General features: G+C 37.7%; 1 protein-coding gene across 23 annotated transcripts in view; it reads left to right on the forward strand.

Annotated features, from left to right (window-relative positions):
• The window catches only part of LOC117235837 (tropomyosin Per a 7.0102), a 38,077-nt gene that overhangs the window by 395 nt on the left and 12,919 nt on the right, over positions 1-24,763 (forward strand). For 3 of the 23 annotated variants that reach the window (XM_033498222.1, XM_033498215.1, XM_033498217.1), the window contains exons 2-6: positions 3,031-3,193; positions 3,533-3,658; positions 15,923-16,056; positions 19,154-19,271; positions 24,623-24,693. In XM_033498222.1, coding sequence (XP_033354113.1) covers positions 3,080-3,193; positions 3,533-3,658; positions 15,923-16,056; positions 19,154-19,271; positions 24,623-24,693 — 563 coding nt within the window. In that variant the 5' untranslated portion in view covers positions 3,031-3,079. Of the gene's footprint in view, positions 1-14; positions 132-2,602; positions 2,621-3,030; positions 3,194-3,532; positions 3,659-3,996; positions 5,264-5,949; positions 8,518-15,922; positions 16,057-18,253; positions 18,372-19,153; positions 19,272-24,622; positions 24,694-24,763 lie in introns of those variants that run through there. The other 20 variants (XM_033498220.1, XM_033498223.1, XM_033498209.1 and 17 more) reach the window with 18 other exon arrangements.

Here is a 24,763-nt window from a genome sequence, read left to right on the forward strand (position 1 = left end):
CGTGTTTCTTTCGTGCGCAGGAAAGTGAAGAGGGTCGATCGCTGTCGGAGGCAGAAATCAGTTTTCGAATAGAGGCGGATGATCTTGCAGGTCGACGACGATTTTGCCTTGAAAAGGAGTTGAACCAAGTGGTAAATGAAGCTTGGATCGCCTTATATTTGATCTACTTACTTTTTTAACCGATAGAGATTCAATTGAGTTGAGAGAGAATTGATAATTGCAACGTCTATCATGCGCAGTTCATGCGAGCGATTTTAAAAAGCAATCGGTTATTATGCAAATTTTGGCGGACGTTTCGTAACGTTCAGGCCCGCAACCCGTTGTCAATCGTGGATGCAGCCTGAGTTGGTATTTGCCAGAAAAAGTGTGACTCATAAAAAGTTTCAGGCATTCACGCATAACCGCTGTGACAACATTGTCCCAGACTACCGATTTCTTTGCTGTGCCAGAGTAGACAAGAATTTCTAACTGCGAGATAGCAGATCGCGGTCACGATGTTGTTCCGGACGCTCGCTGATAACAAATTCTCGAAAGAACCAGTGCAAACGTTACTATACTCTGCTTTTTGGTGTTCGGTGTAGGCGATCGAAGAAATTGATAGAACAACCTGTAGAAGGTTTCAGTGCCCCATTAAAAAGTGTAGACTAATTTATTCGTAATATCGCATGGAATACTCGTAGTATTTGCAGTGATTTGATAATTTATTACTTCATTATCGAACTTGTATCGAATTTTAATTCAAGAAATTTATTAAACAAGGTCGAATTTCTATGTCACGATCTAGGTCGCATTCTTTTCGCACACAAATTTCTTATCTGCTCCAAAAAAGATGTAGAACGATCATCATCATGACGTAGGTGGATTATGCAAAAATTTCCGCATCAAGTGTCAGAAATTGTTACGATAGGGGGCCTGGTAGGGAGGATAATTTTCTTTCGAGCGTAATCAGACACCGATCCGAATGTAGTAACGAAACTCGGCTGTGCGTAACCCGAAAAGGTTCGACGGCAGGCGACTAGCGATTCCACCCTCTCCTCTCGCGTGTAAAAATAACCCTCTGCTTTGATACAAGCTCCATTGCAATCCGGCAGCTGGGCTTATTTTTTATCCATCACTATTTCGACTGTGTGCTCTGTGACTTTCGATAGGCTTGGGATGTGACTTCATCACAATCTATACATTAAAACCAAAAACGGAAGAAAAAATCCCCACCTTTGATTAGGTATCTTTTCCCATTGTATCTTCTTTTTCTTTTTTTTTTTTTTTTTTTTGATTTTATATTTCATCTTTGCAAAGACTTTATTATGGATATATTATGGTAAATATATGATGGTGTCAACGATTTGATTTCGAAGGTATTTAAGTTTCACAGAATAAAGGTGAGAAGTGATGACACGAAGAAGTTCGTTTCTTCGGAGCATTGTGTCTAGAATTTCTGCTTCTTTGAACTGGTTGAAACTTCGTTTTCTTCCCTCTTCGCTTCTCCGGCATCTCTGATTACGGGCGAGCCAGGAATCGTGCTCATTCGTTCGTATAGATACCAATGATACGGATGCAGAGATTCATACACGCGTAGACTCAACGAGTACCAAGAAGTTCTTTAACCCTGCTACGATTCTCAAATCTTTTACGTTTCAATCATTTTCTCGGTTCGACCTAAAAAGAGACTCTAATGAAATTAATATTTTAAGAAAATAATTATTACGCAATAATGTATTACACAGCAACAGCTAATCACTCGTATCAATAACAATTCCTTAATACTTTCCTCGTACTTTAGAAGTTGTCAAAGCATAAAAAAATACGATTTGGTTAAAAATATTTCAAAGAACGCGGCAAGCTTGAGAAACTAAACTGAACTTTCTATAGTCTGACTCTGTCTTCTTTCTTCTCATTTCAATATCAAGTTTCACTTTAGAAGCTTAAAAGAGAAAAAAGAATTGGGAAGTAACCATCCACTGTTAACTCTTGATTAAAGTTTCGCTACTTCCTTAGAAATTAAATTCGATCTTCTATAATCTATCTCCGTGTGCTTTCTTCTCATTTCAATGCCAAATTTAGCGTTAAAAGCTTAATAAAGAAGAAACAAGCGAACAGTGACACTCACTGTTAACGTGCCAGATTAAAATTTCACTCTCGACGAAAGAACTCGATTTTGAAAGCGAAACAGGATGGAAAAAACAATAGAGATAGAATGATCCTGGAAGAAACAATGTCTGGAATGTTTCCACGAAGAAAATTAACCCGTTCGTGGCTCTGTCCTGCTGGCCGTATCGGTACCCTCTCGTCCTCGCGATGCATCGGTTTCGCTCGTGTAGTGAAACGAGCGCATAAAATGCGAAAGCAGCGAGCCCGCGAAGAATCCTCTCGTTTCGCCTTGGTTCGTCCTGGAGGATCGCATACCTGAATGTCTGACGTCACGAGAGAGGAAGAAAGACGGCCGGAGCAGCGAAGACGTTTGATTTTATATATACGGACACGGTACAGAGCCCGGGCCTTCTTGAGCAAGAACCTGTCTCTATAAATAGGATATCCGGTCGTTCGCTAATTATACTTCGATGCATGCTGTCCGTATAGCGAGAACTTGCACGAATTTGCGGCCGATCCGGCGATTTCTATGGTAATTACCGTCACGTCGCGTTTTTAAGAGATAACTTTGCGCTTCAGCTTCTGAAACAAACGAGAGGGAAGAGAAAAATAAAAAAGCGATAGAAAAGAACGGTCGTCAAAAAGGTATGAGATATATAGGAGAACCTGCACGAAAAAAGAAAAAGATCAAATAATTAAGTTGCGGTTAATTGCAATCTTGATTCGTCTCACGGTCATTGAAATCTCCGGCACGATGAACGCGCGCGAACTCGATCATTCTCCTTGGGAATCGATCGAGTTATACGGACCAAGGGAGAATTAAAAAGTACAATTTGCCGATCGAAGATAACAGCGTATGGGAAGGAATACGGTTTACGTGCTGGAGAGAACGCATATTCGAGAACGTTGAGATGATAATGGAGACGTCCGTTGCTGTTCCAGATACGTTGTCTTTTTTCTGGTAAACGAGTGAACAAACCAAACCGCCACCATGGACGCGATCAAGAAGAAGATGCAGGGAATGAAGCTGGAGAAGGACAACGCGATGGATCGCGCGTTGCTCTGTGAACAGCAAGCTCGTGATGCAAATGCGCGAGCAGAAAAGGTAAATGTTTCAAATTTTCAGCGTATTATGCGTTTCAATTGGAGGACCTGAAATAACTGCTGACAAGCTAAGAATAAAAAGTAGTCTGATGTAATAAAAGAAATACTAAAAATGTCTATTTACCTGCTTTGCTAAAATGGGGAATAAAAATAACGATGAAATAATCACAATGTGATAAAAATGCGTTATAGGATTGGCATCTGTTCAAGAACGTTGATTATAGATCTGGAGTGTCTATACCTGTTTTCTCTGCCATAATCATATATATACACAACAAATGTGTAATTATCTGTTATTGTGTTAACTGTTTGATTTATAACATTCTTTTGTCCAACAAAGGCCGAGGAAGAGGCGCGCGCCCTGCAGAAGAAGATCCAGACCATTGAAAACGAACTCGATCAAACTCAAGAGGCTCTTATGCAGGTCAATGCTAAACTTGAGGAGAAAGACAAGGCGCTGCAGAACGTAAGTTATTCGTAATATTCCATCGTCGTAGTTCTATCGTAATTTCTTATCAAATTTAAGTTTCAAACTTCAAATATTTTAACCTTTCACGGACAATTTGCAGTATATTAAATTACTTCATTTAGAAAGAGAAAGTTAGATAATTGAGTACACTGATACTTGGAGAAAGAACAACAAATATCATATAAGAAACATTTAAAAAATAAACTCAACCGGTTTTCGAATATGAAAACCCGCCAGTCTTTATCAATCACCGCGTTGTTACCGACAGAATAGTGACGTTCGAGCGCCATCAGATGTCGCGGCGATCGTGCGCAGGCGTTTCACAAGAAAAGAATAGGTTCTCCGCGAACGGAGCGCACAGTCGAGCATTAGTACGCGAAGCTGCCGCTTCGTTTGTTCGGCGGTGGTCGGCAAACTTCGGTTTCGAGTCGTAGTTTATGGTAGGGGTAACCTGGATCGAGCATAGAGCAATAGACGGAGAAAGAGAGAGAGAAAGCAAGAGCAAGATAGAAATCAGACCAGGACGGTGCAGAGAGCAGAGACCAACGTGTCTCCTCTCGTGCATGCGTTCGCCTGTACGGAACGGTGGTGTGTGTGCAACATAGAGAGACAGACAGAAGGACGTATGCGTGGCGCGGTGAGAAACGTGTTACGAACAGTGACAGACAAGATGGCGGTGTGTCTTGTGCAGTAGTAGGAACAGTGGTACGTAGAGTACATTAGAAGGATAAATAGTGGAAGAAAGGGGTTAGGTGAAAGGTTTAGCAGCTGGATAGTATGGAACCAGCTCTTACGACGACCACGAGACGTCGCGGTCATCAACATCATCCGCGGTACACTACGCGTCGACGTATCGATGTCTCCAGCAGAGGACCCGCGCAGTGTGGCCCTGCTGATATCGTTAAAGATACGCCGACTGGTAACAACGAAACGCCAACGACTACAACGTCATCGAGACTCGTTGAAAAAAGCACTGTCATTGGTACGGAGTGTTCGACCGCGGTGACAGTACCCACGATCGTCGGCCCGAGGTGGCTCCAAGATCCGACGGCCACTACTGTATCCTCAAAAGACGTCAACAAGATAACGTACAAGCTCGAAGATGATGACAGAGAGGACATCCGACACAGGCTCGCGCAGTGTAGCCTGGATGTCCTCAATGAACGACGCGAACAGTTTGTTCTTGATAGAAACGAGAACGAGAGCTGTGACAGCCACGAGACGGAACAACCATCAACTGATAAGCCTCGATTAAGGCCACGTGGGATCGAGATATGCAAAAACGAGTCCGACAACGAGACGAGGAGCAAAGAAACTTCACCGGAGCCTGAGCACGCGGTCGCGAGGGCTCGCGGTGACGGGAACTCTGACGACGAATCGACCAACGTCGAGGAAGATCCTGAACTTGCTGAGCTTGCCAAGCTTAGATGTCCTAGCGAAAGGACCGAGGTGCAAGCTGAAAGGGAAGCAAGAAGAAGAAAGAGATGCGCCGATTATCCTGGATTAGCTTTCGGATGGTCCATATTCTCCAGCGACACGATGATGAAATTCGGTCTCATAAGGAACGAATTGCAGAATATTATGGGGAACCAGCTTAAACGGGTCAGTATCGCATGATACATCACTGATGCACCCGGTACGTAGGTAAACGAGCGTGCTGCGTGAAGGTCATCATATGACATAACCTTGACGCAGTTTGACGTCACGTCGGTCAATGGGTCCTCGAGGGTCATACAGCCCTTGATAACGGAAAGAGATCATGACCAATGAAGATGTTGCTTTCTCTCTCGGACCATATCATACCACCCGTGTATATAATTCTTCATCTCTTTTGCATTTCTTTCTGTCGACTTACCCAACGTTTTCGTCGAACGAGGTAATCTTCGTAAATTCGATACCTTATATGGTTGAGAGCAGGATAAAAATACGCGCGCAGTTAGGTTAGGTGATCTAGTGGTTAACCACGGACCCCACGGTGACGTTACAGACCATTAAATCGTAGGTTGCTTGAGAAGGTTTTACAAAGGAACGTTGACGACTCTTGTTACTCTTTCTCACGTTTTAATTACACGCTCTTTTCTACCGACCATTCTGGAAAATTACCGAACCGCCACGAATACTGATTAGAGAAAGGCCGATTAATACATCGGAATTCCAGCCGTTGCCAAGTGAAAATCGAAATCAGTTTGCATTATCGCGTACTAAATAAATGATATACTACTTATTGCGTTTAATAATACTTAAGAGAATCATTAGTAGCGCTTTTAGCGACAAGCGACTTCTTGCAGAACTTAACGATGCACGATCGTCCGACAAAGGATACTTATTGTATAGGGTTACTGAACGGAGACAATGGATGAAGCGTAATTCTTTCATCCAATATGATAAATGGTATTCTTATTTAGTCGACTCCAAGCGACCGTACGCCCAGGTAATTCAAATTTTTCGATTATTTATATACAATCACGTCCGATGCACATCATAATATGCGGCGTTCTTACCAATTCGTTTTTGGTTTAAGCCACACCTTTCGATTTAATATGACGCGTTCGTACAACGAGTGTAACATTGCCAAACTTGGAAGCTTATGTTCAGTTTCATGAAGAACCTAACCTAACCTGACCAAATGCAATAATATATTGTAAAATGGCATTATAATTGAAGTTTCTTGACGATTTTTAAAAAATTTTAATATTTTTAATATCTTTGCGAAATAGATAAAATAATTTAACAAATGAAAGATATCTTCGTATACATATATGCTTTTGGAACACATTTCCAAAAACAAACCCCACCCTGCACTGGTAACACGCGTTAAACATAAATAGCACTCGTCAACATTCTAAAAATACGTGGCTGTTGGTACACGGATCCAGCAGCTCTTTTATTCGGCACTCTGAGAGAGCATTGCGTAAGCATAGCGCCCGGAACACGCTCCTACAAATCCGCTTCGTTATGAGCGTTTTATAAGCCGGTGATGATATAGAGTATGTGTAACACTGTTGCAGAATATTCATAACATATTGCACCGGAATTTGAAATGCGTTCTATACTTTATTGTCGACCTTTGAAACAAAGATCTGTTTCTTTACCCCGTTATCTTAGCCGATGTTTACACGTCACATTCTCTGCGATTTCACGGCAGATCAATGTGCTGCCATCTATACTTACATTCTTCGCATAATTCTGATGGACGAGTTTCTGGATTCTCGAACTTACATTCGAATTCAGTTGATTGTTCTTAATTCGATGCTAACCTGGGATTTGCATACCATTTGAATTTATCGTAGAATGACTGAATATTAGAGATGGAGCTGCGGTAGTTTTTCATAAATGCACAATCATATATTTCTAACGTGTTATTTATACTTTGCAGTCACTTTTTAATATATATATAACTGTTTATTCTTTCTTCTGTAAAAAAATATTACTGACATATAAAAAGAAGAGTATTAGAGATAATACGAGTATTAACTATGCAGTTTGATGTATTCTGTAATTAATTCTTCGCGACGCAAACTAGTAATTAAATTAATATGCATAGCCAGTCAAACTAGATAAAATGTATTGAATATTTAATTAAAATTACACTACATGAATTCAAATTAAGAAATATGATGCAAGCAAAATAACATTTAGTTTGATTTTTCCCGAAATTATATTCTTGAATAAAACAATTACGTCATAATTTATTAAAAATGTTCAATTAACGGTCGCAACTCTTATATAATGATATTACAATAATTCTCTTGCTCTAGAGCTTCATAATAAAATATATTACTATTTCCGGTAGCGCTTAAACCATATGATACAATCCGTTATTCGATTTGTCCATAATTGTGTCTTTATTAAATCTCTCTAATGCGTACAAAATGAATAACAATTTATTACTAGGGGTCACATAACCGTTATATTACTGATCTCTATTATCATTTAAATTTCCGCGTCACTCATCCATCTCATTCTACCTACTCATCGTAAAACCGTCGATCATAGAAAACAACCAATTTTAGGAAAATTACGTCGGTACTGGAATTATCATTGGTGCATAGAATAAATGCGAAATGCCCCTCACAGCGAATGAAAAGCAGAAGAAGCGAAACAACGCAGGAATTGTTGTCGACCATCCATTCGAACGGTTGGGCGCGCTCGCGACGGGCGCGGTATTTCCGGGGCTTTGCGCGCGACGACACGTCGATTGGCGTAGCGATACTCGGCGTGCGCATCATACTGTGACACGGTCTCGAAAAGAAAAAAATAACGATTGAATCAATGAGCCGACTCTTTATAAATATAGGCGTGGTCAGATAGGAAGTATTTAAACGATGAGGTCAATTGCAATTTGATCAAAGGGAAATTTTCCACAAAATATCGTAGGAGAAACGTCGTTAAGGGCAAGGGACTATTTGACGTCCGCAGAACGGTAGCGCGCATGCGCGTACTGACCGGGGGCGGCCATCTTGCTTTCCAGTCAACAGCAGCCAGTGGTCGTCAGTGTACGACAGCTCGGAGGCTACGAAACTCTCTCTCTCGCACGGGTACCGGTTGTCTATCGTACCCCGATATACTTTGTCTTCGTACGTCGTGTTCACCGGCTGTCTTAGATCCTCCATTCTTCCATTTATCGTTCGAGCATTACCTCGATCCGCGCACTAGACTCGTAATCGCGATATTTACAAGTGAGAAGACGATAACACGCGCGAATATCCAGCAGCATGTCGACGCAAGTGCAGGGCACCCTTCTCGACGTGCTCAAGAAGAAGATGAGGCAGACCAAAGAAGAAATGGAGAAGTACAAGGATGAGTGTGAAGAGTATCAGAAGCGGCTGCAAGTGGAAGTGATACGCCGCGAGGAAGTGAGTGAGAAAATTACCTCAACTTCGTATTTCGTTCGTTTTTTCTGCCTACGAATTGGCTCGATACTATGTAGGGTTCTTTGTCGAGGATATTTTTCCAGTTTCCTCTGATTCGAGTTATTCCATTCTCTGCCATAACCTGACCTATCGTACGAGGTAGCTCGTGAATCTCGTCAATCGTTTCACGATGTTCGAATAGGGATGTGAATTAAACGCACAGAAGGGAAGAATTCAGTGAGGTTTGTCAATTTCGATGTCTGATTAACAGTCATACGAAGTGCACCGATCGCAAAGCCAATCGATTCATCTCGTGATCGACTCATTGTGCGGTTAATTTCATCGAGAACACGTAACGAACTGTACGGTTCACGGCGTGTCTTTACCGGAAATATGGTGCTCAACTTCGCTCGGTATTCGTCTGGAAAAGTATCGATCGGTTTGCGTGAGAGAAACTTGTTATATTGAAGAAAAATGGATACATTCTATCGAATGACATCACGTTTTGAATATTTAACTTAAAAGATAGAATAGTAATCATGTTCGAAGTCGGTGGACTTTCGATGGAAATCATTTTCACCTTTGTACACGAAACGCTGGAGCCGGCGTCCGCACGGCTATAGGATCGATCGTGAGTGTCAGGCAGCCAGGCACGTCGTCGTCAGGCTGGGTTGTGCCTCTGGAGAGGGCAGCCAGGGGGATATAGAAGGGACACCGACTCGACTTGCACTCGAGACATTCTTGATACAACGAGGACCGGCTTGAAAACTTACCTCTGTCGCTACTCTTCAGCGTTAATCAAACAATTCTTCGTACATTCGGAAATGTCGTTACGATAACGCCCAGAGCTAATTAACCGTGCGCATTGCGCTAAACCAATGTGTCCCTCGTATTCACGGAATGGAATCAAGGGGAATACCCGGTCGACTTCTGTGTACGATCGTACAATAATTCTCGCATGCGAAGGCTTTCGTAGTATTATCGATATGATACGATCTGATATATTTTTTCGAGGATAATTACGTTTTTTCATTATTCTGCGTCATTTATGAAAAAAATGAACATGAAGTAGATTATTTTGAAGATTATAATTTTTGATCATGTTTTTATAAATTAAGAATTTAGAATATTAGGTAGGAATTTATATCTGATGGGTTAAATATAATTGATCAAAAATATTCAGATAAATATGTGCAGTGTCTGTAATTGTAAGCAGATTAAGAACGAATGAATATTCTAGGTGTAAGCCAGTTCATCAGCTTCGATTTCTACCACAGTCTCACTGTTTTTACCCTTTTCTTTCGCTGACGGTCTGGTAAAATACATAGCTGAACGCATAGGTGAATTTACATCTGGCCTGAAGATGTTCCAGTACGTTTCAAAAAGGTATTACAAGTAATTCGAACATTCGAAATGTTAAATACACGTTTTTAATTTAAATGTAAAATTATAAATCTGCTTGTTTTACATGTATTCGATTACCATGACACTTTTAATAGACAGTTCAATGGTCCAACAGATTCCAACACAAGAATACGATATATTGAATGCGTAACTCGTTGAAGTTCCAAAGTTGAGCACCGGTGAGAGAAAAAACATTGCTTTTTTTTTTTTACCAAGAAAACATTACTGACCATATCTACCTGCTCGGTGTTATTTACAGTAGCGATATTTAAAATCATCAGCGTTGGGAATCGATGATTTTATTTTGCTGCGGAGACCTTTCGACCCTCTGTTGAGGAAGCCTGTCACAGACTAATATCCTGTATACAGTTCTACCATGACTAACCTCTGCAAAATTATCGATTATGAATGAAGTAATCAAGTCACGGTATTATATATGATTTTGTAGAACTATCTTTCATCCTAGAGTATGGAGAATGTCTTGAAAAATATGTAACTTAATTCCTGAAAAATTCTTCATAGAAAGAGAAGAGACTTGGAATAAATCAAAAAACTTATTAATAATTCAACTATTTGAGTAGAAAATATACTTGATATCTACATATATGTATAATATGTATATAACATTTACTATAGATCTATAGGGCGTCCTTTCGAAAACCTATCTTTTCTATATTTACATTCATTATACATATCATATTAATTATCTCTAACTCCATTCAGTATCTGTTGGTAGAACCTCTGCATCTTTTAATCCATCCTATTAAATAATTGCCAAAATCTATCCTGGTGAAGAAGGAACGTTTATAATCAAACAACAGATATTTATACAAATTCATATTTTTGTGAACTTTGAATATTTCCAATATTTTTGTACATTGTGTATGTACGTATATATTTTAGCATCTTTAAATTTGTCATACATTTATAAATATCCATAATCCAGCTATAAGGATTCATGTAAAGGTTAATTAGGGCGATTCTTTTGTCGATTAGAGATTAACCTTGTATAGTCTCCGAAAAATGTCAATGTATCTCCGGTGACGTTGCTCGCTTTCTGCCGCTGACGTATCGTCGTCCTAAAAGGCCAACGAATAGGAGCTCGGTGAAGCTTCACTAACAAGCTTTTGTCATTGAGCAATGAAGTGCACTGCCGTGTATGCACTTCTTTTTTCTTCTTCTTTTTCTCGTCTAATAGAACTAAATAACTAACAACGTGTGTCCCACATGTTACGAACATTTATCCAAAGTATATACTCCTAAGTTCGGTTCATTGATTTACCGGGCAGCAACGGATTTAGCTTGTACCGTGAAAGTGATATTACGTACGAGCCGTACGCCAGCACGTGGCGTCTCTTTTATTGAGTTTATATAATCATGCCTCGATTGTCCTCATCCTGGGGGCAGACTTATTAATAAACAAATAAACATCGTCATAGCGCTTCGTTCGTGTTACGTTCCGTTTTTATTGGTTTAGCATATTGGTAATTGATCGATCGATACATTTTGACTTGCTTCGCGGAGGAACGTTTTCAGGATGGATAGTAGTCGTTCTACGTTTCTGAAATAATTCGAAGCATTAGGAAACGCTGAAAGCTTTTCGAGAGAAAAGAGGACTTTGTGGAGTAATCGGATACCGTTGCTTTGGATGAAATTCTCTTGTAGCGTTCCTATCGTATATAGGTTGGTATGTCGTGGTGTTGGTATATCGTAGGGCTGGTATGATCCCACACTTCAAATCAGGTTTTTAAACTAGAAAAGTATGTATTTAATACCAGCATTCTCATCGCGTACCTACTATGTCTATTTAAATACATATTATAAATAAATTACATATTATACGCAATGAAAATTATGTTTCTATTTCAGAAGCACTTCTTAATAATTTAACAAAAAAATATCATCAAAATATTACAGGATTAAGTAATATTACACATATGTTATAATCCATATTCTATGATATAAACAAATATTCCTTATTGAAATTATTTACTGTACCATATCATTACAGTGTCATTTTCCTAGTCCCTTTTATAAGCAACAAAATAAGTTTTTCCTGAAATTTTCTGTGATACATTGCTGATACAATTAAACTACAGGACTGATGCGTGCAACATATAAACACAGTAGTACAATCGCGTCGAATTAACAGAACGTAGTGGAGGCAACGGAGGGTGATCGTTGCCGGAAGTTTGGCACACTTACCGTCATTACCGCGGATATGATCGGCAAGACCTGTTCGGTTGCGCCAGTGTGCGTGGGCGTGTCGGTTTCCTCCGACACAGATCGTCCGTGCACGACCTGATAGACGTGATCAATGATCGATAATGAGAATACATGGGACCGGAAATGGCACTCGCGTTACTTTAAATATTATACATTGTGACGAATTATCCGGTCGACAATTTAACCCGCCACATCGTCTGGATACGAATTATGACATTGTACGCGTTATGAGCATGCATAGGCGTAGCCTCTGGTTTCTTTGAGTGAATCATTTTAAGTAGAAAGAACGGCCAATGAAATTCTTAGTAATATAGTTTGATAATTCTCAAACTGTTAATGGGACGTTCTGAAAATTCAACGGGTGTGTTGTAAAACATATTAAATATGAATTGACTGAATAATGTAACAAGTTGGAATAAACAGGAAGTAGAATAGAATTTTATTTATTGGAAGAAAAGGAAATTAGATTTTAATTAAAACGAAACTTTGACTAAAGCCGTGCTAATTCCATTCGCTTAATCGAATGTGAACTTTTATTTGAGTATCTACATCGTTATCATTTGAATGATACGTTCCTCGCATTACATGAATTCTAGTTATACAGGGTGGTTGGTAACTGGTGGTACAAGCGTAAAAGGGGTGATTCTACGCGAAAAAAGAAGTCGAAAATATAGAATAAAAATTTTTCGTTCGAGGCTTTGTTTTCGAGAAAATCGACTTTGAATTTTCGCTCGGTACTCGTCCACTTTATCGCGTCTCGTTATAACGGATTTCACTGTAGATCGTTGTCTCGATGGAAAAATTAAAAACAAGATTTTATTATATATTTTCGACTTCTTTTTTCGCGTAGAAGCATAGACGCGTTTTTCGCGTGAGATCCGTTATAACGTACTGTACGCGTACCGAGCGAAAATTCAAAATCGATTTTCTCGAAAACAAAGCCTCAAACGAAAAATTTTTATTCTATATTTTCGACTTCTTTTTTCGCGTAGAATCACCCCTTTCCGTTTGTACCACCAGTTACCAACCACCCTGTATAAACCAATAAATTGAATTATCACCAGAAACGAAACAAATCCATTACATATGTATGCACATTAAAACAACACCATCCTAAATCATACTAAAACAATCAAACGCGCAATATAAATTTATAATATTTATAACAATTGAACACAAAAGAATGTCTCGAAATTTTCTACAAACATTAATCAAGAAAGTTCACCGTACATTACACAAATCAAAGTATAGATATTAATCTATTTTGTAAGATAAGATAACCAAAATTAGTAGAATTGCACATTCATCGATATCGATATCTTTGGCCGATTTGGACGCGTCATCGGTCAAGGGGAATTGCAGGTTTGTTGAATCGGTCCGGATGCAAAATGTTGGTGGATGATCGAAGAACAGTACTTGCATGAAAGCGCGCGTAATGCCCGGTTCACGCACGATAAACTGGGATTTATCCGCTTGGCGCACAATCGTCACAGGTGCAGCCACAAACGGGGACAAGGGCCTCGAATTGCGTAGACGGTAGACGAATACGCGCGTAATCGAGCGTTAAGCAATTTACATTTGTAAGGGCGCGATCGGTTCGTTTCATTTGACGTAACATATCGATGAAGCCAACTTCTGAATACGTTACAATTCCATGTCTTAATTAAAGAACGCTTTAATTAGTATCATATTGTAATAGGGTGTTCGTGACCTCGTTTCACTCATTTTATTTCCATCTTGAGACGAAACAACATTAATTCACCTTCCTAACGCTAACAGGAAGCGCAATTTTCTATTGAACTGCTTATTTATTGGAAAAGTGTGTGGAATAATCTAAAAATGGTGTTTATTCGATAAGAAATAGATACGAGAAATAAAGATTGATAAGGAACGCGTTGAACAATTTTTGCAATAAATCAACACGTTGTAAACAGACTATCTGTAAGCTCTATTTGGTACTATCTTACGAACGAGTACAAAATTCTCCAAATTGAATGAAAGTTTTAAGTTAAATAACATGGGCAAACAATAACTTCCATTTAATACAATCGTACGAAAGAATACAAAGTTTTTTGGCGATTGAATGAAAGTTTCAAATTAAATAACACGGCAAGATACATCGAGTGAGAACGTTAATTACGTAGAAACCGTAACAAAGCGTCTGAGCCTAACATCTTTACGGAAAGTAATTATAAAATGCGGATTTTCTATTGGACACGTCATAGAATCGAATAGAAACTTTTATGAATTTAATTAACCGATATTATTTGGAATCGAGTTTCATACTATTGCAACTGTTTAATCCACGAAGCGTTAAGTCTCGCGCTTTTAATAGAATGTGATAAGTATTTCTTTTCTTATCTTAAGATTAGTTTTCTTTTTGCGAGACAAGTATATATTCCATTTGCAAGGAATTTGAAGCTATTCGCATGAAAACGTAAGTGGATGCTGTGAAAATGGTCGACCCATTCAATTAAATCGGTTGTTACGAGGAGTACGAGCACCGAAGGAAGTTAGGGTCATTGATATGCGAACAGAGCGAAGACCTTGGCGATCCCGCGATGAATATTCTTGCGAATTCTAATCACGTGTTGTACGATCGTGGACAATAGCTCTTTAATCTTGTTTTCCTTTTTGTATTTTTTATTTTCTTCCTTTCATCTTTTTTCTGAAATTCTTATAAGGATAAGGAAGTCGAGGACATCAAGCTAGAAATAAACGGTGCAATCATGGTTGTCGAACGACGATAGCTTATCTGGTGTTTGGTCTTAACTTACTTCGTTCATGTGGTAATGAATTTATTGCAACCTTGTAACTTGTTGGCTGAAAAATTGTGGGACGATAACTATTGTTGTTATGGCGATGCAAAACTCTTGTGGTCATTCATTAAATCAGGACCTCGTGTTACAGGGATTTATATTTATTACTGCAAATTGTCCGTTTTTATATTGCCAATATGTCACTTAAAACTTAAGGCTAATGAGAACCGCTAGTGTCCGTTGTCACTACAATAGATGCAGCAGAACAAGATAAGCAAAAATATACAGGGTGGTTGGTAACTGGTGGTACAAGCGGAAAGGGGGTGATTCTAGACGAAAAAAGAAGTCGAAAATGTAGAATAAAAATTTTTCGTTCGAGGCTTTGTTTTCGAGAAAATCGACTTTGAATTTTCGCTCGGTACGCGCGCACTATATCGCGTCTCGTTATAACGGATCTCACTGTAGATCGTTGTCTTGATGGAAAAATTAAAAAAAAATTTTATTTTACATTCTCGACTTTTATAATTTAAAAAACACTAAATATCACAATTGCTTGAAATGAACGAGCTAGCGTGGATATGAATCGATAGAGACAAATATAAAAAGATGGGTCAATAAATAGGTCAGGAGAGAGCTAAATAGATTACGCAGAAAATAAGAACGCCATTTATCACGAAACTAAGTCTGTTTCTTGACAAAAACAGCGAGATCAATACAATACTAAATATATAATACACTAGTAAAATTACTATTTAAAGACTCCATTTATAAATGTATATATAGTAATATATGTGTATATCTTAAATATAGTAATCTTCAATCTAAAAATATAGTGATGGTAATAGGTCTATTACCGCCTGCCATATAGCTTTTAGTGTCAACTACAATTTACATTTTTACAGTTACATCAATAATACTTGCATACTGCGACTTAATATGTAAACTAAAATTACTTAAACTACTTAAGTCGTAACTTAAATTTTAATTTTCCGTACTTAATATTTTCTTTTGTATTACAGGCTGAGTCCGAAGTAGCCGCTCTGAATCGTCGTATCCAATTGTTGGAGGAGGACCTCGAGAGATCGGAGGAACGCCTCGCAACGGCCACTGCTAAATTGGCAGAGGCGTCGCAAGCTGCGGATGAGAGCGAACGGTAAAGGAACTGCACATTTTTATCTTCATGTTTTCCTGTAATGAACAGAGCACCGGACGACCACGTAAATCTTATAAATATCCGTCGACGAACAGATATTTATAATGGAGCCGTTCAGTATAGCGGCATTCATGTTTTACTCAATGGGTAGATAACAAACCCCTTCCCGTTTGATTGATCGATTCAATGAAAGTTCGATTCATACACTTTCTTCGCCTCCTCGCAAGGTTCATGTTAATAAAGTTGTCAGAGATTGTAGTCGTTTATTATTAGCAATTGTATATATATTAAAAAGGAAAATCGTATGATCGAGGTGTCGAGTTATTAAAGATGATAATTCTGATAGGCTTGTTGTCTGCCCTATGGGACGATAGGAGATTAAGTTACAGATAATAATTTGAAGTAACCTATGCTCTTATTGAAGACACGGCGAGGATATTGTAAAGAAAATTAATTCTACTTACTATAGTGGAGATTATTGAATTATGCGAATGCTTTAATTATAAATTCTTTGAGATAATAAAAATCGATAAAATAGTACCTGTACGTTGCTCATAATGATTAGAAGATTATATCTGTGATAAATGAACTTTTATCAGAGTATAATACAATTTCAAAATTCTTGTCGTTGAATATATCAAGTCACAAGAAAATAATTAAACAGACGAATGCTAATGCATTTTTAGTAGATCTTTCGCCTTTACAATAACTTCAAACGTCGATATTAACCCTTCGATTACGAGCCATCCATTGATGGAACGAGATAAAAATGATATTTTATATTGATATAAATACAGAAAAAATTAAAATATTTAGTTTATTAAAAGAAATAATGATAACACACGGTGGGCATTATCGTCGAGCTTTTATAGCAACCCATAACAGTCAAAGGGTTAACATTTCCAAAATACAAGACGGTCGTTCGATGCTCCAAAAAGAATCAGAACTAACGCCGTACGTTCAACGAAATCGAGTGGGAAGAGCGAGTATCCTGAAACAAACTTACATATTTTCCCATTTATAAATAATCGTACAATGTTGCACTGTAATGTTTCGCGGTTAATACCGCACTCAATATAGACCTAGTTATATTTATATGACAATCGAGCCTAAGCACAGACGCAATTACACAGAGCAAATTCAAGGCTGCTGGTGAACTAGTAATTACTGTGATTTTATGGAGCGTGCATTTTCATTATACATTTATTATGCGTAAAGTGCCTGCTTAATTATCGATAGATCCATTCCAGAAAGTGATGCAATTATTACGCGAGCATTAAATTCCATCGTCGTTTGATCAGCTAACGACGAAAAAAACGATAGAATCTTTTTCTGGCAAATGAACCTGACCAGTCGATTGGTTTAATCTAATCGATCACTCGCCCTTCCTCTTGATTTTCGATCGATATCCCGGCATTATTTACCGCTAGGACTAACTTTTCGACGTTGAAAGAACTCGCAGATAATTATTTTGTCAGAATTTTCCGCTCTCGATCGATTGAAATACCGATTCTTGTTTGCGTCGATAAGAATTATCAATTTATCAGAACCGTGACTTTGAACATCTAGAGCGAGAGTTACCTCTGTTCTGTATAGATTAATTTAGATTCAAAAACGGCTAGGAAATTTGCGGATAAACGATATCATTGGCGATTATAACGCTATTGACGATACTGGATGACATGTTTGAGGTTTGTTATCGCGGAAAAAGAAATTGATAACTAGCCGACACATAATTCGCGATATTTTATCGTTGTTTCGTATGTATCCGATTAAGCTTTTTATGCTACTACATTATCTAAAAAAATGTTGCAGATTAGAAATTCTCTTGTAAAGAGAACTTCAAGAAAGTTATTGAAGATTCTTCTTTATTAGAAATTTTATCGTTTTTATAAATTAAATTTCTCGAAACATGAAATCCATGATGAATATTTGATGAGTTAGACCGGCCATAATTATCGTTTTAAATCGTATAATGTTGTATAATATGATCATATAAAATAATCATTAGTGGAACATCAATATTTTTATCCAGAATTTAAAAAAGCGAATGTTAATTCACGCGCGATTCTATATGCTATAATAATCGAAGAATATTTTATTCATAACCGCGAGAATCCTGTTTTCGTGTGTCGATGATCTTTCTTTCAACGGCGATCAAACCGGTGCTAAAAATCGAATGATAATCGATCACTAGGATACGCAAGGCACTCGAAAACCGTACCAATATGGAAGATGACCGAGTATCCCTGTTGGAGCAACAGCTAGCACAGGCTAAACTGATCGCCGAGGAGGCGGATAAAAAATACGAGGAGGTGGGTCACGAACCAGCGAACGAAAAAACAATTTTTTCGCGACGATCTTACGGAAGCCAATCTGTATTCATCTTGACGAACCACTTTACCATTTTAGAAACAAATTTCTTTTCGACATATTTTATATCGATGAATTTTCTTATTCGATAAAAAATATCATTGTCTTCGCCACTATATTTTCAATTGATATTTTAAATTGCACTTTAGTATTGTGTTACAGTACATTTAATTCCCAAAAATTGAATAATATAATGTCGATAATTTGTAACTCACAAAGTCTCATTGACGTTAACTATATTTCGTAGATTGAAAAATTTTGAGACTGTTTTATCAGCAGGAACCTGCCACAATTAGTTGGCTTGAATATCCTTTTAAATTTTTACTCTAATTCGCATTAGTCAAGTCGCTTGATCTCAATTTATTGGAATTTAAGTAATCCGTCTAATCTGAACGGGCCTTAAACTTCGAAACATTTATTATTTATATCGTGAATTAAGTAGATTATGGAAATATTATATCATCCTCTAAGAAGAAAAAAGTGGCGTAGAATTATATAGCTGGAGAGGATTCAGGTTTGTCAAGATCAAGTACCAATTTGCTCCCGCAGGTATATCTTTCCAAGAATTTTAGCAGATAGTTGGAGAGCAGTGCTGTGCCTGATCATCGTGGAACCTTCGTTACAACGAACGAGGCAACGACCGATAATTTAAAAACTTCTCCTTCCAGCGATCTTTTCTTTCTTAATGTATGTTAATCGCCGTTCTTTGTGATAATTATTAAAGAGCCCGCAAGATTCTCGAGAATCGCAGCTTGGCCGATGAAGAGCGTATGGACGCCCTCGAAAATCAGCTGAAGGAGGCCAGGTTCCTCGCTGAAGAAGCTGACAAGAAATACGATGAGGTTCGCGAGCCCACGACTGACAAGCGTGATGGCTGCAGTGACAATGATCATGATAAAAATAATGATGATGATGATGATGATGATGATGATGATGATGATGGTTCCTAGTTTATAGTCGAGATAATAGTGCCTAACCCCATAACTCTCTGTTTTCTCTCTGTGTGCTCGAAATTACCGTGGCTCGGTATAATACGAAAAAAAGAAACGAAAATCTACTCACATTTCGATCGATCGAAAGTAAACGCGTTAATATTATACTCGAGAATATTTCAATTGAATAATTCAAAGAATTTCGATTCTTCTTCAACCGATCGTCCGAATCGTTCGTGAAAGTTATTTCGAATAAAATCTCGTTTCTGGTAAAAATTCAAAAATATTTCTAACGAAACAGTGATTAAATGAAAAAAGAAAAAGAAAAATGAAAGAAAGAATGGAAGGAGGAACGAAAGGTATTGATCGTCTGTGATTTCGTCGAGTGAGATAACGACTGATCGATCAACTGGTAAGAAGTGCAGTGTTTCAGTAAAATAATTCTTATTTTGGGAATATTAAAAAAAAAAAGAAAAAAAATGATGGATAAGTGATACACGTATATGAATAATGTCAGTGTCACGTGTTTTGAGCGCGACTTAAATGTTAAAAACCGCTGTATATCTGTGATTTCCAAGTGTTTGTTGGAGCAAACAAAAGGGGCGGGGGGGAGAGAACAAGCAAACAATGTTTCAAGTGCCAATTTCGTAGAAAAAAAAAAGAAAAATAAAAGTCTACTTTGCATATAAAAATTATCGCGCAAAATCGTTTTTCAACGTACATTCGGTGAATATCGTAAGTTCGCGTGTTCGGTTTGTCCGATCGGAAACTGGCTTCGTTAAAATATGGTTAACGCGTTCTGTGTTGTGATAAAAACGAGACTATGTGGCTCTCGGTCAGCTGCGCGATTAAAATGGTGCTGCTTTTGTCCAAAGACACCCTCTTTTTGCTTTTCTGGAATTCGGAACGTAGCTCAGAAATATTGCAAACATCCATCTGTTATGGTAGGTTGTGTCACATGACGACGTCGAAGTTACAAAGATTACAAAATAATTACTTACTTTGATATTATAATATTACACAGTTCAAGAAACATAAAATTCATTTTATTCGATTCTTCCTTCTCAGCAGATGTAACTAGTATGCAGAAATTAGAAATTCAAAATAACGGGGCATCAGAATTAATTGGTTCGTGGTCGTTGCACATCTATAGAATTTGATATGCAATTTCTTTTCTAAATTCGATTATTTTCATATTACTCAACCGTGTTTTATACTTTGAATAAAATTGCGGCTCGATATATTCAAACGACTGTCTTGCAAAATAAAATTACGAAAAATTAATTCACCAAACTTTCCTGGCACGCTAGAGAACGTGAAATATTAGGAAAACGCTGTTCGATGAGCACAAACGAATCTTTGCTGCATCGAACGTACATCAACACACCCGGCAAACGATTAAAAAAAGAAAGTTCCATTACATCGTCAGATTCATCGAATATCTTGATTTATTGCTTGTTATTGCTCAAATGCACAGTGTCTTGCGCAAGTATTGATAAAAGTTTCACAGAAAACTACATTATTGATGACTCCTCTAGTGTTTGACAAAAATTGATTTAATCCTAAAACTCATCGTTGTAACTTCAACGCGTCTGTATCCTCTCCCAATAACAAAATCGAACTCATCATTTATTATCTTCTTAGAGCGTCATTGTATTAACAAACATCGAAACTAGACAAATTGTACAATGTTTCTTAATGTTTGCAGTGATACCGAATCAAATTTCCGAGATTCTATTAGAATCTCGATTTGCTTGTCTGTCTAACGATCTAACAGCATAACAGTTGTTGCAGAAAATCAACGGAAGCGAGCCTTAACCGAGTGTGATATTACTTTCTGTGTTTTAACCCTATGCAATAATCGCTTATCATTGAACCCTCTGTATCTTGGACTTGCGAACGTTACATAAACCTCCCGCCAAATGACAAATTTTGGTCAGTTACATCATCCAGATAACGTAGGTTTTATTGGTTCTAAAAAAACATTCCGAAATTTTGCGAATTGTAATCCTTGCTCCAATATTTAGCTATTAGATATCTAATCCAATTCCACTTAATGATCATTTCATGTCATGAACGTATCATCTTGATCAACTTCGTTTTTAAACAGTTTTCATTGTCGTTTGATGTGTAAAAACAATGTGGGAAAAATGTAGAGTTTGCATTTGTTGATTTATATTTTCTAAATATTCAAAATGGTAAAAAATGCGTATTCAACCTCGAAAGTAAATATTAAAACATATGGAAGATATTTTGAATATGAAATATAAGAAAAATATTTTGACGTGGTGTTGATTAACAATGTATCAAATTTTGAAATTAATCTTTTATAAAATATGCGGCTTCTTATGTTTTCTTCTAAATTTCTATATTTTATATCGAGTACAAAATTATTGGCCAAAATGAAACATCTACAGACGATAATACATTGTTTTTTATTTTTATATTTCTGCATCGAGTAGAGAATTATTGATCGAAATGAAAGATCCACGGACGATGATTGTCACGTGGATAGGCAGTTGCACGAGGGGTTGCGTCACGTTCGCATAAAAGATGTTGGTTGCATGCATAGAACGAAAGGTCTACGTAGACAAACGAAAGGGACATTCCAGAGAGCTCGCTGTGAACAGCTTTATTCCGTGGTTTATGCTGGGGGACGACGTGAATTCTCTTTCGTTTTCCACGACGATCTCGTTGTTACTGCGTAGTATACGAGTATTTCTATCCATTCGTGCCAATCTCTAGGAACGAAGTGGAGAAAACGTCTTCTCTCGCTTCGTTTCTTATCTCCTCTTTACGAGATGCGTTCTACAGAATTGAAAGAGCTGTTCGTTAAAGATTATTCGAACGCGTACACTTATTCGACTCGTGTCGGTCCGAGCCACGAATACGGTATATCTGGAGTTTTATTTAAAATTCCAACCTCTCCGTGGCTCGTTGTCGCCAAGTTAAACGCGTTTAAATTATTCGTTCCTCGTCTAGCGAACGAAACAGTTCGAGCAGAAAAGCACGTTTCACGGTTAGTGTTTCACTGGTTCAATATTTGCGATTTCATCACGAGTGGGATTTTGCGCGAAGCAACGCGGAATACTATTAACCCCTTAACCAAGCGCGACGAGTTAGCTCGAATAAGTGGGCGAATATTTGTGAACGAATAATCAGATGATTAAGTGGTTCCGTCTTCTGGCTCTTTCCGACCCGTTCCACTTGGTCAAGAATACGCGATCTGCATCTTGTTTTGCAAAGAAGCGTCTAGGAAATGTATCGAATTGTTGGAAATGTTGAAAACAAGGACATCTTGGTGGTGATGGGACGACAATGGAAATTTTTGGATTAGAATTACTTTTTCTCGATTGAGTGGAAATTGAAGGATGGAGGTGTTGGAGAGATTTGGAAGTTTGGTAGCTTTTTTTAAATGGAGGTAAAGGAAATTTCATTTTATAGTATCTTGTAGCTTGGAAGATATAAATACGTCCATGTATTAATATTTTTTTTACTTTTAGTTTACTTGCTTGTCTTATCTCTACATCATTATACTGCCACCGAGCAATTTAGTGATTACCAGATTTTAGATATAAGAAACTGTAATCAGTTGACATGGTTCTCCTTGAAAGAAAATAAGATTCTATTAGAATGCTTTTGGAAAAATTAGTGTTGCTTTCTATTCGAAAAGCAACATAGTTACATGTACAATTTATTTCTATTACACCATTTTCACTATAATTATCTACCGAGCTGTTCAAGTATTATAACACACTATCACTAATACCTTAATGATAGTAATTGCAATAGAACGAATAAAAGAGGCATTTTTATAAAAAAAATTCTCTACAAGGATTTCGCAATATCGCATAGAAAATGTTTTTGGAGAAATTAACATTGCTTTCTATTGGAAAAGCAACATAGTTACATGTACAATTTATTTCTATTACACCATTCTCACTATAATTATCTACCGAGCTGTTCAAGTATTATAACACACTATCACTAATTCTTTAATGATAGTAATTGCAGTAGAGCGAATAAAATAGGCATTTTTATAAAAAAAATTCTCTACAAGGATTCCGCAATATCGCATAGAAAATTTTTTGGAAAAATTAGTATTGCTTTCTATTGGAAAAGCAACATAGATACATGTACAATTTATTTCTATTACACCATTCTCACTATAATTATCTACCGAGCTGTTCAAGTATTATAACACACTATTACTAATTCTTTAATGATAGTAATTGCAGTAGAACGAATAAAATAGGCATTTTTATAAAAAAAATTCTCTACAAGGATTCCACAATATCGCATAGAAAATGTTTTTGGAAAAATTAGTATTGCTTTCCATTCGAAAAGCAACATAGTTACATGTACAATTTATTTCTATTACACCATTTTCACTATAATTATCTACCGAGCTGTTCAAGTATTATAACACACTATCATTAATACTTTAATGATAGTAATTGCAATAGAACGAATAAAATAGGCATTTTTATAGAAAATTCTCTACAAGGATTCCGCAATATCGCATAGAAAATGTTTTTGGAAAAATTAGTGTTGCTTTCAATTGGAAAAGCAACATAGTTACATGTACAATTTATTTCTATTACACCATTCTCACTATAATTATCTACCGAGCTGTTCAAGTATTATAACACACTATCACTAATTCTTTAATGATAGTAATTGCAGTATAGCGAATAAAATAGGCATTTTTATAAAAAAATTCTCTACAAGGATTCCGCAATATCGCATAGAAAATCTGATACAAAATGCACGCCAAGAAGCTACCATCACTTCCCCTCCACATCTAACAACTTCAAACAAAATTTTCGTACTCCAATAAATCTCTGAAAGCAGTCAGTTAACACTAATCACCGACTCGTTACAACCAAACGCTGTTCCACGTTTCCGACGAGCCATTTACTTTAGAAATTCGCCACGTTCAAGGTAGAGTTAGAAAAACGAATGGAGGGGACACTAGACTGAGTGGAGTCGATGGAAGTAACCAGACTCAAAAGGAGTTTCAGTCTCTTTCAGTTCGTAGAGCGACATCGAGTCGGTCAGAATCACGGTGATCTCGATGATGGGGCGATAATGGCGGCAAGATCGAGGCGCGAGAGCGTCGATCTTGGCCCAGATGCCTGGTCGAGACACGAGACAGGGACCGGCGAAACGGAAAGAGAAAAAGAGCGAGCTAAGGAACTGCTGGAGAGAGACAAAAACGGAACATAAAGAGAAACCGTGTGTATGTGTCGTTTATACAGGTCGCCCGTAAATTGGCCATGGTTGAGGCCGATCTAGAACGTGCTGAGGAACGTGCCGAGGCCGGAGAGTCGTAAGCATCCGTTTCTCAAAAAATCAAAACACTCACACCCACCATATTTTTCTTTTCTTGCCATTAACAA

Source organism: Bombus vosnesenskii, unplaced genomic scaffold, assembly GCF_011952255.1.
Source record: "Bombus vosnesenskii isolate JDL3184/JDL3185 unplaced genomic scaffold, Bvos_JDL3184-5_v1.1 scf7180000013320, whole genome shotgun sequence".
Taxonomy (NCBI): domain Eukaryota; kingdom Metazoa; phylum Arthropoda; class Insecta; order Hymenoptera; family Apidae; genus Bombus; species Bombus vosnesenskii.